Source organism: Vipera berus, assembly GCF_964194415.1.
Source record: "Vipera berus genome assembly, chromosome: Z".
Taxonomy (NCBI): Eukaryota; Metazoa; Chordata; class Lepidosauria; order Squamata; family Viperidae; genus Vipera; species Vipera berus.
This window is the reverse complement of record NC_138205.1, coordinates 18,282,825-18,293,351: the sequence shown is the minus strand read 5'-3', so window position 1 is coordinate 18,293,351 and position 10,527 is coordinate 18,282,825. Positions and strand designations below refer to the sequence as shown.

General features: G+C 42.3%; 1 protein-coding gene across 1 annotated transcript in view; it reads left to right on the top strand.

Annotated features, from left to right (window-relative positions):
• Positions 1 to 3,618: 3,618 nt before the first annotated feature.
• Positions 3,619 to 10,527, top strand: part of LOC308677581 (BAR/IMD domain-containing adapter protein 2-like) — a gene marked incomplete at its 5' end in the record, with an annotated part of 29,594 nt that continues 22,685 nt past the window's right edge. Inside the window, 3 exons of the mRNA XM_081344120.1 lie at positions 3,619 to 3,666; positions 8,992 to 9,067; positions 9,200 to 9,286. Coding sequence (XP_081200246.1) covers positions 3,619 to 3,666; positions 8,992 to 9,067; positions 9,200 to 9,286 — 211 coding nt within the window. The remainder of the gene's footprint in view (positions 3,667 to 8,991; positions 9,068 to 9,199; positions 9,287 to 10,527) is intronic.

Here is a 10,527-nt window from a genome sequence, read left to right as displayed (position 1 = left end):
TTTGCCAGCAGAGAAAACACTGTAGGTGATAAGTAACTGCTAGCCTAGAGTCTCTTTTCCCAAGGCTATCCAACTGGGCAAAGGGACTGGGGAAAAGAAGCAGGCAGGGACGTCAATTACTTTTGTATGTTTTAGTCAACAAATTTAGTGATTTATGCTCATTGGCGCTTTTCAACGGTGATGTCTATTTACGGTGACCATATGTTCTGGGAAAAAGTGAAGGACAAACCTTAAAAAAGGGTTCTTGTGGATAAAGTAAAATGGTGGATGTTTATTACTTTGTTTTACAACGGAACATTTTAGAGCAAAACTTTATAAAAATGCCTAGTCTGATAATACTTCTTTCTCTTCTGTTGATTGATAGTTGTTGGTGAAAATAGGAAGACAAAGGAATATTTGAAGTATTTCTAGCAGAACGACCCGATTGTGTAATAGCTTTGTTCCCTATGCCATCCGTCTGGTAAACTCGCAAGAGTCGTTTTTCTTGCCATGCACATGTATACATAACCTGAACTAGACTGTTGTTTCTCTGTGTCATGTAATATGTGTGAGTATATGCATAATTCTGTATTTATTTATGTCATATTTATGTTGTGGATATCGAAGGTGGTGACTCTTTGAGAGCTATATGCAACAAAATTTCATTTTAATGTATGCCGATTAGTGTACATTCAAAGTGACAATAAAGTTATTCTATTCTATTCTATTCCATTCCATTCTATTCTATTCTATTATTAGATATGTTTGCCACCTTGAGTTATTTGTAAAGATAATAAAGGTGGGATACAAATAAATAAAATCTAAAATCAAATGAGTACGGGTAAAATTATTTTAAACACACAATTCAGTGTCCAGATTGTGAAAGGCTATGCATAACCTAGCACCATTCATATGGAAAGCTTAAAGGACCAAAAGAAATCCAAAAAACAGCTTTGTGAAATAAAGGGCTGTCCTTTATAATACACCACAGGGATGTATTTTATTTCTTTAACTTGGTAATCTGATATTGTTCATGCAAAACTGCAAGTCAAGTCCTATATCATATATATATATATGTGTGTGTAATTTTTTTTGGCTTGCTAACAAAGAATAAAGGGAGACCGATATGATCATTTCAAACTTATTTGTTCTCATCAGTCAGCCATACCCTTCTGAGATTCGAACCTGGGCGGACTGCATCTTAAGCAGTTGTTTTAACCCCTAGGCCACAGGCTCTCTCTGTTAGCTGAGAAGCAAGGAAGATATGTGTTAAATGTTTGTTAAGCATTCAGAATACACTTGCTTAGTCCCAGACACAGGACAAATCTTATTTCCTGTTTCAGCCTAGCCCAAGGCCATCTACAGGCAGTAGCCACAGCAGTGGCAGCTCATATTATTATCAAGTATGACATCAATAACATCAATATCTGGGAATGACCAATACCTAAAATCAGTGCCTGGGAAGATACTGGAAAAAATAATAATAAAAAAACAGATCTATGGACATCTAGTAAGAAATAAAGTTATAACTAAGAACCAGCACAGGTTTGTTAAAAACAGATCATGCCAAACAAATCTTATTTCATTCTTTGACAAAAAACCACAAGGTTTTGTCTTAGGCCCAGTAATCTTCAATATCTTCATAAATGACATAGATGAGGGCATAGAAGGGGAACTCATCAAATATGTAGATGACACTAAACTGGCAGGAATAGCCAACATCCCAGAAGACAAGTTCAGAATCCAAAAAGATCTTGACAGACTTGATCAGTGGCCCCTATCCAACAACATGAATTTTAATGTGGAGAAAAGCAAGGTTTTACACCTAAGCAGGAAAAACCAAAGGTATAAGTACAGATTAGGCAAAACCTGGCTCAAAAAACGCTAAGTGTGAGTGGGACCTTGGATGATCATTTAAACATGAGCCAGCAGTGTGTGACAGCAGCCAAAAAAGCTAATACAATCCTTGGTTGAATGAATACAGGCATAGAATCAAAATCACACAAAATATTAGTACTGCTTTAGTAAGACCACACCTGGAATATTGCATCCAGTTTTTGTCACCACATTACAAAAAAGGTTTTGAGACTTTGGGAAAAGTGCAAAGAAGAGCAAGTAAGATGTTTAAAGGCCTGGAGACAAAAGCATATGAAAAACAGTTAAAGGAATTGGGTATGGCCAGTCTAGAGAAACATGAGACCAATATTCCAATATTTGAGGGGCTGCCACAAAGAAGAGGGGGTCAACTTATTTTCCAAAGCACCAGAAGTCAAGACAAGAAACAATGGATGGAAACTAACCAAGGAGAGAAGCAACCTGGAATTAAGGAGAAACTTCCTAATAGTGAGAACAATAGTGAGAACTTCCTAATAGTGGAACAGCTTGCCTTCAAAAGTTGTGGGTACTTCATCACTGGAGGTTTTTAAGAAAAGACTGGACAACCACCTGTGAAATGGTATAGGGTCTCCCACTTGAGTAGGGGGTTGGGCTTGAAGACCTCTAAGGTCCCTTCCAGATCTATTCTGATTTATGTATGGACTCGCACACACATATTGGCCCGCTTCACAGATTCGGGGAGTGGTTGATCCACTTCCTTCCACTTCATTTAAACAGGATGTCTGGGTTAAGATTCTCAGATCTGGGCTGCAAACATCTGGAGTGCCACTAGCGTTCATCCCCGTATGTTCACAGGCCAAGTAGAATCATAGAATCTCAGAGTTGGAAGGGACCTGGGAGGTCTTCTAGTCCAACCCCCTGCTCAAGCAGGAGACGCTTACAGAATAACAGAATAAAAAAAAATTGGAAGGGACCCTGGAGGTCATTTAGTCCAATTCCTTGCTCAAGCAGGAGACCCTTACAGAATCACAGAATAACAGAGCTGGAAGGGATCTTGGAAGTCTTGTAGTCCAACCCCCTACTCAAAGGTTGAGGTCCCCAACCTTTTGGACACCAGGGACCCGTTCTGTAGGAGAGAGGTTTTTCCACGTGGTTTTGTGTGCTCCCTGTATCTCCTGGATGGGGCTTTGCTTGTTTATGCGGCCCGATTGCTGGCACGTTGCGGTCCGGTACTGGTCCACGAACCGGGCTGTTGGGGACCCTGTTCTAGTCCAACCCTCTGCTCAGGCAGGAACTCCTATATCGTTTCAGGCCAATTGAGTGTCCAATCTCTTCTTTAAAACTTCCAGTGTTGGAGCATCTACAACAGGGGTCTTCAAACTTGGCCCTTTTATGACTTGTGGACTTCAACTCCCAGAATTCCTCAGCCAGGCACGCTGGCTGAGGAATTCTGGGAGTTGAAGTCCACAAGTCATAAAAGGGCCAAGTTTGAAGACCCCTGATCTACAACTTCTGGAGGCAAGTTGTTTACTTCTGGAGACGAGCTTGTTCACCCCAAAGGGCAAAGCAACCAGACCAAGTCTTCAGCCCTTAAACCTCTTGTGTGGTCGGCGTGCGGAGCACACAGCTGACAGATCGGCGCCGCTTTTGACTTTCCGCTCCCTGGTGGATCCGGCTGCTTCTCCCCCTCCTTTACGTCCCCCACTTTAAGACCCTCCCCTTGCTCTCTCTCCCCCCCCCGCCCCACCCCCTTTCCAGCCCGTCCGTCCAAGGCCCCTGGCGCTCCCCGACCGCCCAGGCATCATGTCCCGCTCGGAGGAGGTGAACCGGCTGACCGAAAACGTCTACCGGGTGAGCCGCACTCCTTCTACTTTTACTACAGGTTCTTCTCCAAAACTTCTTTCTCTCTTGCTTTCCCTCCCGTCTCTCCTTCTCCTTCTTCTTCTTCTTCTCCCCCCACCCCCCTATTTCCCTGGATTTCTTTCCACGACCCCCTCCGGTCTTTCTCTTCTGCTCTTTTAATTCCACCTCGGCAATTTGGCTGGTCCATCGATCGATCCCTCCCTGCCTCGCCCCCTCCCCCTTCTCTTACCTCCTTCCCGCCTCCCGGCATACCGTCTACACACCCTTCCTGCCCCCCAGACTCAATTCGTTCTCCGAGTTTCTCTTTTTTTCCCCTCCCTTCCGCCTTGGCTCTGCGCTGGATCGTACGTTTTGGCTTTTCTGGACGGTCTTAAGCAGCCTTTTGTTCGCCTCCTAAAAACCGGTGGGTGGGTGGGTGGGGGTAGAAGCTGCAGGAGGTGCGTGGAAAGAGAGGAGTAAGGAATTGGGACATAATGTTCCAGGAAGCCCCTTAGCTCCGCTGCGCGCCCCCTCCTCCTCCTCCTCCCCCCCCCGTTACCATCTTTTGGATGCAGAGAAAATGCCAGGCTTCGAGGCAAAATTAATACCAGGAGCTAGTAAGTTTTCCTTTTTCTTCCTGTGAACGACCCACTGCCTAATTACTAAAACCGAACAGAGAACTTGCAGAGACGGGAGGCGAAAAAACAAAAAACAAAAAACCCACCGTTTGATTCCGCTATTAACGGATAGATTTAATGGTTTGTAGCGGTTTAGGACGCCCGTTGCGGCGAATGGCGATTGGGAAGCCTACTTACTGCCTTTGCTTCGGCTTCATGATTTTTGAGCCCGAACCGCGGCGAATGTTGGCGTGTGGCTGGAAAAATGCGGGGAAACTTTTGTCAAAGATTTTTTTTGGGGGGGGACTCGGTTCTTTCTTTGAAACTATCGGCGGAATCTCTAGGAAAGTTTCCTGGAGCTCGCACGTGAAAAAAGCACTAAATAATAATAATAATAATAATAATAATAATAATAATAATAATAATAATAATAATAATAATAATAATAATAATAATAATAATAATAACAACAACAATAACAACAACAACAACAACAACAACAACAACAGTAATAATAACAGTAATAATAATAATAATAATAATAATAATAATAATAATAATAATAATAATAATAATAATAATAATAATAATAATAATAATAATAATAGCAGCAGAGACAACAACAAGAATGAAATAAATCAATACAAGGAGACAGGGAACTTGACAAGTTAGGTCAGGGGTCTTCCAACTTGGCCCTTTTATGACAACTCCCAGAATTCCTCAGCCAGGCACACTGGCTGAGGAATTCTGGGAGTTGAAGTCCACGTGTCATAAGAATGCCAAGTTTGAAGACCCCTGCGGAGTTGGGTGATGGTGCTCCCCTCCCATTTCCCCCAGTGGAAATGATGGAAATTTCATGCCTAATCCCTTCCCCCTTCCCCCCCCCCAACTTGGCTGGAGATGAAAAAGAAAACTTAACCCATTTGCTGCTTACCCTCCTTCGAAACATTTGGTTCCCCTTCCGTAATTATCCTGATGGCAACTGAGTGGGTTATTTGCTTATCAGTAAAGGAAACACGCGTCAGCCGGAGTTCCCGTGCTCCCTGCTTGTTGCTGCCATAACGCAGGAAAGCCACATTTGGCCTGACATCCCTTTTGTGAGGGTGGGTGGAGAAAAACTCCTTTAAGGTCTGCGGAATTGGGATCATGAGGATAGTAATGCCTCTGGGAAGATGAAGTATCTTGATACCACTATTTCTTAAATTATGGAGGTGTTTTATGCCGGTCTCTGCACTAAGGTCAAGACTTGAAAGGCTATAATGGTGGATACTCAGCAATATTTCTTACATTATGGGAATATTGTATGCCAGTGTTTGCAGTAAGGTGAAGGATATGGGAACTACAACAAACCTATAGAATAGAACAGGGTAGAACAGATGGAGACTTTATTAGACCCATTGGTTGAATGACATAGATGTTCATCCTGATTTTTCTGGACCAAAACTGCACTCAAACCCTTTTCCACAATGAGCTGTGGATTCAGATAGTCCTCGATTTACAGCAGTTCATTTAGTGACCGTTCAAAGTTACAATGGCTCTGAAAAAAGTGACTTATGGCTACTTTTCACACTTGTGACCGTCGCAGCAACCCCATGGTCACACGATCAAAGTTCAGGCGCTTGGCAACTGACTCATATTTATCACGGTTGCAGTGTCCTGCAGTCATGTGATCGCCTTTTGCGACTTTCTGACAAGCAAAGTCAATGAGGAAGCTAAATTCACTTAATAATTGCGTTATTAACTTAACAACTGCAATCATTCACTTAACAAGAAAGGTCATAAAATGAGGCAAAACTCACAACTATCTTGCTTTAGCAACAGAAATTTTGGGCTCAATTTTGATTGTATGTCGAGGACTACTGTACATGCTTCTAAAAATAATAATTACTAATAATTATCAATTATTAATAAGTAATAAATAATTATTAAGTCATTAATCATTGCAGGATCTAATCTGGGCTGGTCACTGGGACTACAGGTTTAGTTTACCAAGATTTCGGACTTGAGCATATTCTGATAGAAGTTCTCCACAGATGGGCTCCATCCAGCACGAGTCCAAAAACTCGGAAGACTAAACTTCTAGTCCTGGTGACCAACCCAGATTGCATCCTGCAACGTTATGCTGGGACAGGTATATTTGCCTTCATTCATAATAATTACTGTTTATGGTTTGGCTGTTGACTTTGACAAGGGGAGGGAGATGCCTTGAATGGAAGCCAGCAGAGACTTATCTTTGACCCGATGCCTGTTTTTAGTGCCAGGCAAGAACATGCCCCATAGGTGATGACACAGGCCAGATTATACATGCAGCCACATGTGGCAGGAATGAACTGACTGACTTTTGCATTATTTCTGAGTTCAAGAGGGGATGTCATTTCCCTGCATTAATTTTAAGAAAAGTATCTCTGCAAGGAGAGATCGGCATCTCTGAAAAAACCTACAGGGTCTCTGCAGGGCTGGATTTTTGCATGTAGGAAATGTTCTTCCTGAATAGCATTCCAGTGGCATCCAGGCATGTATGCCAGGGATTTGAACAGATGTGCTCTTATCTCATAAAGAATCCTGTGACTCATCGACCAACCATTGATGCAATTCCAAGTTTATAAGTGGGCAGGTCTGTTCAAGAGGAGATAAAAAGAGTTTGGAAGAGTCAAAATAACAGCTGGGTCCTTGTGAGGGACAGGTATAAAAAGAGGCTAGGTTGAGACCTCAAGAAGAGGTGGTATGTTCGTCACATGACCACAGTCAACATCTGGAATTTTTCACCCTCCCTGTTGGCCCCCTACAGATGGGAGATTGCTTTGTGGCACTATAGTAGAAGACTTGACCAAACTCTACCACAAATGGTAGAGATATGCAGATATGCAGACAATTCATAAAACAAATTCTTCCCTTTGCCATTTTTCAGTCATGTTTCCTTTTTCTCCCCACCTATCCATTCCTCTCCCCATTGCCGCCACTCCATTTCGGCTGTTCTAGTGATCTGCCCTTCATTCATCCTTGTTCCTGCTGTTCTTCATCTATCCACATGTACTTCGTTGCAATGCTCCCTTTTCTCTCTAGGCATTAGGGATGTCCGAAGGGAAGGGGTCAAACACGCATAAAAAGGGCAAGGGTTTGATTGACAATTGTGGGTACCATCTTCATTTTTTGATTCCTGCTAAGCATCAACCCAAGGGACGCGGTGGCTCAGTGGGTTAGGATGCTGAGCTTGTCGATCAGAAGGTCGGCAGTTTGGCAGGTCGAATCCTGAGTGCCTTGTAGCAGAGTGAGCGCCTGTTACTCGTCCCAGCTTCTAGCAGTTTGAAAGCACGCAAAAATGCAAGTAGAAAAATAGGGACCACTACGGTGGGAAGGTAACAGCACTCCGTGTGCCTTTGGCGTTTAGTCATGCCGCCCACATGACCACGGAGACGTCCTCGGACAAGCGCTGGCTCTTCAGCTTTGAAACGGAGATGAGCACCGGCCCCTAGAGTTGGAAACGACTAGCACGCGTGGGCGGGGGAACCTTTACCTTTACCTTTAAGCATCAACCCACCACTTGCATGATCTGAGGTAATGAGAGAGAGGTGAATAATCTATGGCTATGCATGGACTCCAGCACACCTTTTTGCAACTTTCCCCTTCTTAAAATGCCAGTGTTTTTCACCTTTTATGGGACTTTAAGGGATGGTATGTTCCTATAAGACCTAAGGCTCCAATTTTAACCCTTGATTGCCCTCCCTGCAGGCCAAATATATAAGCTTTGCTTTCAGGAATGTGGTCCACTTCTGAAGTAGAATAAAAGAGAAGTTGAGAAGATTCTCACCCTTATCCTCAGTTTTACAATACTCTAGTATTATAATACTATAAAACATAACCCAATATATCATTAATGTATTATTAGCTCTGATACAGATCTGTTTAGGACCCAATTAGAAAGCTGAAACACACGTTGCTGTGTCTTAATATACCTGGAAACTCACTGTAGTAAAAAGAACAAATATACCAACTGAGAACTGCTAAGTAGAATATGTGCTTTTTATAATGTTTTTCTTAAATTTTAATTTGTAAAGCAAAGTTATAAACATAAACAATTACATTTTTGTCATTATGAACCTCTTAGATATGCCACTTTTTCAGGTTTATCCTTTATTTTTCAAAGAAAATATGGTTGTCGTACATATATTGGACCTTTTTCCCCCAAAAGCTGCATACACCTTCAAGCTCAGAGATTGATAAAGGCAGTCTTGCCAGAGTTTATGTACTCTTAAATTTCTGTTAGATTCTAGTGGAAAAGTAAAACAAAACATTTCAGGTCTACGGAGATTCTCAGTCATCCAAGTCATGGTTGTCCCAAATGTGCTTTTTCAAAAGGCAATTGGACTTCCTTTGTTTTTTCTTGAAGATGTTTTGCTTCTCATTCAAAAAGCTTCTTCAGTTCTAACTGAATGGTAGAGAATGGAAGGATTTATATTTATATTTATTTATATTCCTTGCAGTCACGACCGCAAGGAATGTAAATGCTTCCATTCTCTACCATTTGGTCAGAACTGAAGAAGCTTCTTGGGTGAGAAGCAAAATGTCTTCAAGGAAAAACAAAAAAAAGTCCAGTTGTCTTTTTAAAAAGCACCTTTAGGACAACACATTTCAGGCTTTCTCGGGAGATTGTGGAGGTGCTTAATTTTGTATCAGGCCAGAATATCTTATGCTTTATTTTCTTCCCTATTCTGACAAGGTGATTCTGGACCAGTTCAACCCAAGTTTAAGGAATTTTGTTACCATGGGGAAAAGTTATCAAAAAGCCCTCTCAGGTAAGGGAATACCCCATTCCAACTCCCTGACTTTGAATTAGATCAGCACTGGTCCTTTGCAGGAGAAACTTTTTGTATTCAAAGTTCATTATTTGATGTCTGTTCTCTCCCACTCCCTGTTCACCTTTACAGGGGTTACTGTTGCTGCCAAAGGCTACTTTGATGCCTTGGTGAAACTTGGTGAGTTGGCCAGTGACAGCCAAGGATCCAAAGAGCTGGGTAGGTTTCTTGATTGATCTGTTTTGTCTCTTCCAAAACAACAATTCAAATATCTGAACAACTGATTCTCTTATTGGATGCAGGCCTGGGTCTCCGAGGCCTAGAACAGACTTCCGGAAGTGGCATCCACGCACTTCCGGTGGGCCATTCTAGGCCTCAGAGGCTTCCTCCAGGCCTCAGAGGCCTAGAACAGACTTCCAGAAGTGGCATCCATGCACTTCCAGCAGGCATTCAGCCGGTTCTCCGAACTCAGCAAAATTTAGCTACTGGTTCTTCTGAACCGGTGCGAACCAATTGAATCCCACCACTGGTCCAGCCACTGTGTTCTTTGATAGCCTGGTTTCCTTTTACCACTAATTATTTTTATTTTTCAATAGAATTTTCTATAGAATGTCACAAAGTACAACACAAATAACCTTCCCTAACCTGAAGTCCCATGTCTTTCAGAAGTGTTGGGACTTCAGCCCCCAGAATTCTTATCCAGTATTGATAAAGGAAATATACTGGCAGTGTACTTGTGGGGTACGTGTGTCAGGTTGGGGAAGGTTAAAACAGCTGTGGACAGAATTAGTCAATCAGGCTACATATCTAGGGTACAAAATTCCAAGCAGACACTAGGTGGGAAGAAATACAGGTAGTCCTCTACTTACAACCATTAATTTAGTGACCATTTGAAGTTACAATGTCACTGAAAAGTGACTTAGGACCATCTTTCACACTTAACGACCGTTGCAGCATCCCCGTGGTCACGTGGTCAGAATTCAGGCTCTTGGCAACTGGCATGTATTTATGATAGTTGCACTTTCCTGAGGTCATTTGACCACCATTTGTGACCTTCCCAGCCATCTTCCAAGAAGCAAAGTCAATGGGGGATGCCAGATTTGCTTAATGACCACATGATTCACTTAACAACGGCCTTGGTTAACAATGAAACTTTGGGGCTCAATTGTAGCCGTAAGTTGACGATTATTTGTAGTGTTTTCTGCATGTCTATGTGGCCCTCTTAACTGCTGTCTGGATTTTTGCAGCCCACATATAGTAGCCTGAGTATTGTTGGCTGGGGAATTCTGGGAGTTGAAGTTCACATGTCTTAAAGTTGCCCAAAGTTGAGACAGACTGGTTTACCTTATGAAGATTGGCCTTATGACCTGTTTACTTTCCCTCTTTCTGGCTTGCATATGTATATTATCTGATTGGATACCTTTATAATTTGGCAACCAAATTATACTAGTGGCATCATG